Here is a 3,015-nt window from a genome sequence, read left to right as displayed (position 1 = left end):
AAGTCTATTTTCAAAGAATAATTGGTTATATGAGAACTAATTTCCTGTTTCATGTAATTTTTTTATTTTGTTTAATTTTGTTTTATTGCTTATAATATTACAAAGAGTAGTACATATGTCTCCTTTTTATTTCCCCCCTTGATCTTCCTCCGGCTTCCCCTAGACCCCCTGTTTCACATAATTTTAAATATTTCTATTCTTTTGTATTCACCATTTATCTATAATGAGACTATTTAATTTCCAAAGCATTTCAAGAACATGGACATTTTGAAATAAACCTTAAGCTATATCATAAGAGAAACAAACTAAGAGACAGATAAAATATCTATTTGTGCTTTACTTCTAAAAGACTAGTATGGATTCATAACTGGAATAATTGGCCATCTGCACATCACATAGCAGCAACGCAATCCTCCTGAGAGGCATTCCCCCGAGAAGTTTTCCATCTTATACTTGAAGGGAATGAACGTTGGAATGATTTGCAGAGTGTGTGTGTGTGTGTGTGTGTGTGTGTGTGTGTGTTATAAAATGTGCACAGTCCTGTGTCATGCATTCACTTTACCTTTCAATCTTGACGATGCTGAAGTAAGCAGGCCATGAACTGACAGGCTTGGAGTCTAGGGGAATCTCTACATCCTTAGCTCCCAAATTATAGACATACACCAGGTTATCGTTTTTGATTGCAAGACCCATATACTCTTTTTTGGCCTGAAATGTCAATAAGTCACTTAAATAAAATACAAGTGAGTGAACATCATCTTTTGTTTTCATTTCTTTAAAGGACAATAAGCAATTCCAATACTTGGCTGTATCCAGGCATGTCTGTTCTGATTTATAACCAAAGTTCCTGATAGATTGCGCAGCATCTCTTCCTCTCCGTCCTCCCTGTGGCTGCATCAGTCTGCTGTCCCCCCTCCCCCACTACCCACATCCCGGCCTTGTCCAAGGGCATCTGGACAAGGAGGCAAGCAACTGTAGGCTTATGGACATTTGATGGCTGCTGAGAGTGTGCTAACCTTGTTTAGTTAAGCAGGGATATAATGCAGCCTGTCAATACCAATTGCTACGCATCTTCAAACATAATAGGCCTCTGTATTCTGAAAGTCTTTGAAATGCTCCTTTCAGAGTCCTCAGAGATAGCAATGTGAGGCTGATATAAAGCAAGCCTAGAGGTATCCCACACAAAAGGAATTATTTGCCTTTAAATCACTAGTTTAGTCTTGGCACTAAAATGATCTATACTTTTTGAGTTTTCGGAATGGGAATTTTGTTGTTGGGATAGGGTAGCTTTGTTGTAAGGCAAAGGAAAAGCACCATTTTTTTCTTTTAATAGTATTCTCTCTTTTTAAGAAGTACAAATTGGTAGTTACAAACTAGTCACAAGGGTGTAAAGTCAAGCACAGGGAATATAGTCAATAATATTGTGCTCACTATGTATGGTGCCAGGTGGGTACTGGGAATATTGGAGGAAACACTTTGTCAAGTATATGATTATCTAGCCACTGTGCTGTACACCTGTAACTAATACAAAATAATATTGAGTGTAAACTGTCATTGAAAAATAAGAAAAAATGCAACAAATGAAAAAATATAAATAAAACCTCAGGCTCTTACGTTTTTGCTTCCGAGATATAGGATAAACTGATCTGCAACCCCAGCCAGTTCTGGCTGCTTCACAGGAGGTTTCACGTACAGGCTCAGGGACGTGAAGGTCCTTAAGTCATCTATCCTGGCTTTAGGGTGCACTTCGACGGCAGACTGCCCATCAAACATCATGGAGACCTGGATCTGGAGTTACAAAATCATTCCATTAAAAGCACGCTGCAGAAATGGGCACGGTTTTCAGTGGGTCTCCCTCATTCCTGATGGGGTGGGTCTCTGAGCTCTCCTCTCCTCCATGCTTCATTTGCTTATGTCCTCACCTCCTCGAACAAAGTATTTAAGGCATATTGTAATATAATAGTTTAAGTTTAAAACACGGGGACGAAGTAAGTCTAAGAACGAGGATCCATAGGAATTCCACACTGAACTATGTACTTGGTTGAGGGGAACTAAGCAGCTTGAAGGGATACTTATACAATTCACAAGACCTATAAGCTTAACAACAATGAATTCATCAGGAGAAGTATAACTAACACTGGGTCCTCGTACAGTTAAGAATTTTCCCCCAGGATCTTTACAAGAGGAGCATGGGGCGAGGCTGTAAACAACACCCTTGACTGCATACGGACAATTGAGAGGGGCCTAGACCCCCTAGACCCAGCTTTCTTCAGTTCCCTCATCTCTAAAATGAGGACAATAAGTTTGTTGTGAGAATGAAATAAGGCAATAACTATAAAATGCATTCCAGTGCCCTCTATCATTATAATAATTCTGAGAATGAATTCATGAATATGTGTCTTATAATGATTCGCAGAAAGGCATCACAACAAAGCACAATTCAGTAGATGCATTTCTAAGAGGCCCAGTATGATATGCTAAATGGATTTGAGGTGATTTTCAGAGTATTCAGAAGAAGATAAGACTGTATATCCATGCCATTTATGCAAATATTTCTCAATGATTGGATGTATTTACATCAATTAATTAATATTGATTTGGTTAATACTGATGGTGAGTGAGCTCAAGATTATCTTACCAGGTGCCTACAGTACAGCTGTCCTATATTGCCAGCTGGTTAAACATTAATGCGTGTTAATTATCACACTGTGTGGGATTAACATAAAAACTGAGAGCCAGAGAAGGATGTCTTATCTACACAGAAAGATCTCACTTTAAGGAGCCTCATGGGTTCCAAAGTCATTGCCAAGACTGCCTTTAGAAAATGATTTTAGGTTTTTAAGGCCCCCAAATTCTACTCCATATGAATAAAACTACCAGAAAGGACTCAAAGGAAACTTAGCGTTGAAAATGCCATTTCTTGATGATAAACCATTTTTGAAATGTTCTTCAAGGTATCTAAAAATCGTAATTTGTGGTGTGAAATCAATTACCATATATCATTTAAAAGGTGGG

The 3,015-nt window shown here is 38.4% G+C and overlaps 1 protein-coding gene across 2 annotated transcripts in view; it reads right to left on the bottom strand.

The window, feature by feature from the left end:
* The window catches only part of LAMA4 (laminin subunit alpha 4), a 136,354-nt gene that overhangs the window by 33,152 nt on the left and 100,187 nt on the right, over positions 1-3,015 (bottom strand). For both annotated transcript variants that reach the window (XM_015561621.1, XM_015561622.1), the window contains exons 19-20: positions 1,615-1,788; positions 563-708 (exon numbers count right to left, since the gene is read on the bottom strand). In XM_015561621.1, the coding sequence (XP_015417107.1) occupies positions 563-708; positions 1,615-1,788 (320 nt within the window). The remainder of the gene's footprint in view (positions 1-562; positions 709-1,614; positions 1,789-3,015) is intronic.

Source organism: Myotis davidii, unplaced genomic scaffold, assembly GCF_000327345.1.
Source record: "Myotis davidii unplaced genomic scaffold, ASM32734v1 scaffold196, whole genome shotgun sequence".
Classification (NCBI taxonomy): domain Eukaryota; kingdom Metazoa; phylum Chordata; class Mammalia; order Chiroptera; family Vespertilionidae; genus Myotis; species Myotis davidii.
Note: the sequence above shows the minus strand (reverse complement) of the source record. Positions and strands in the feature narration are given on the sequence as shown.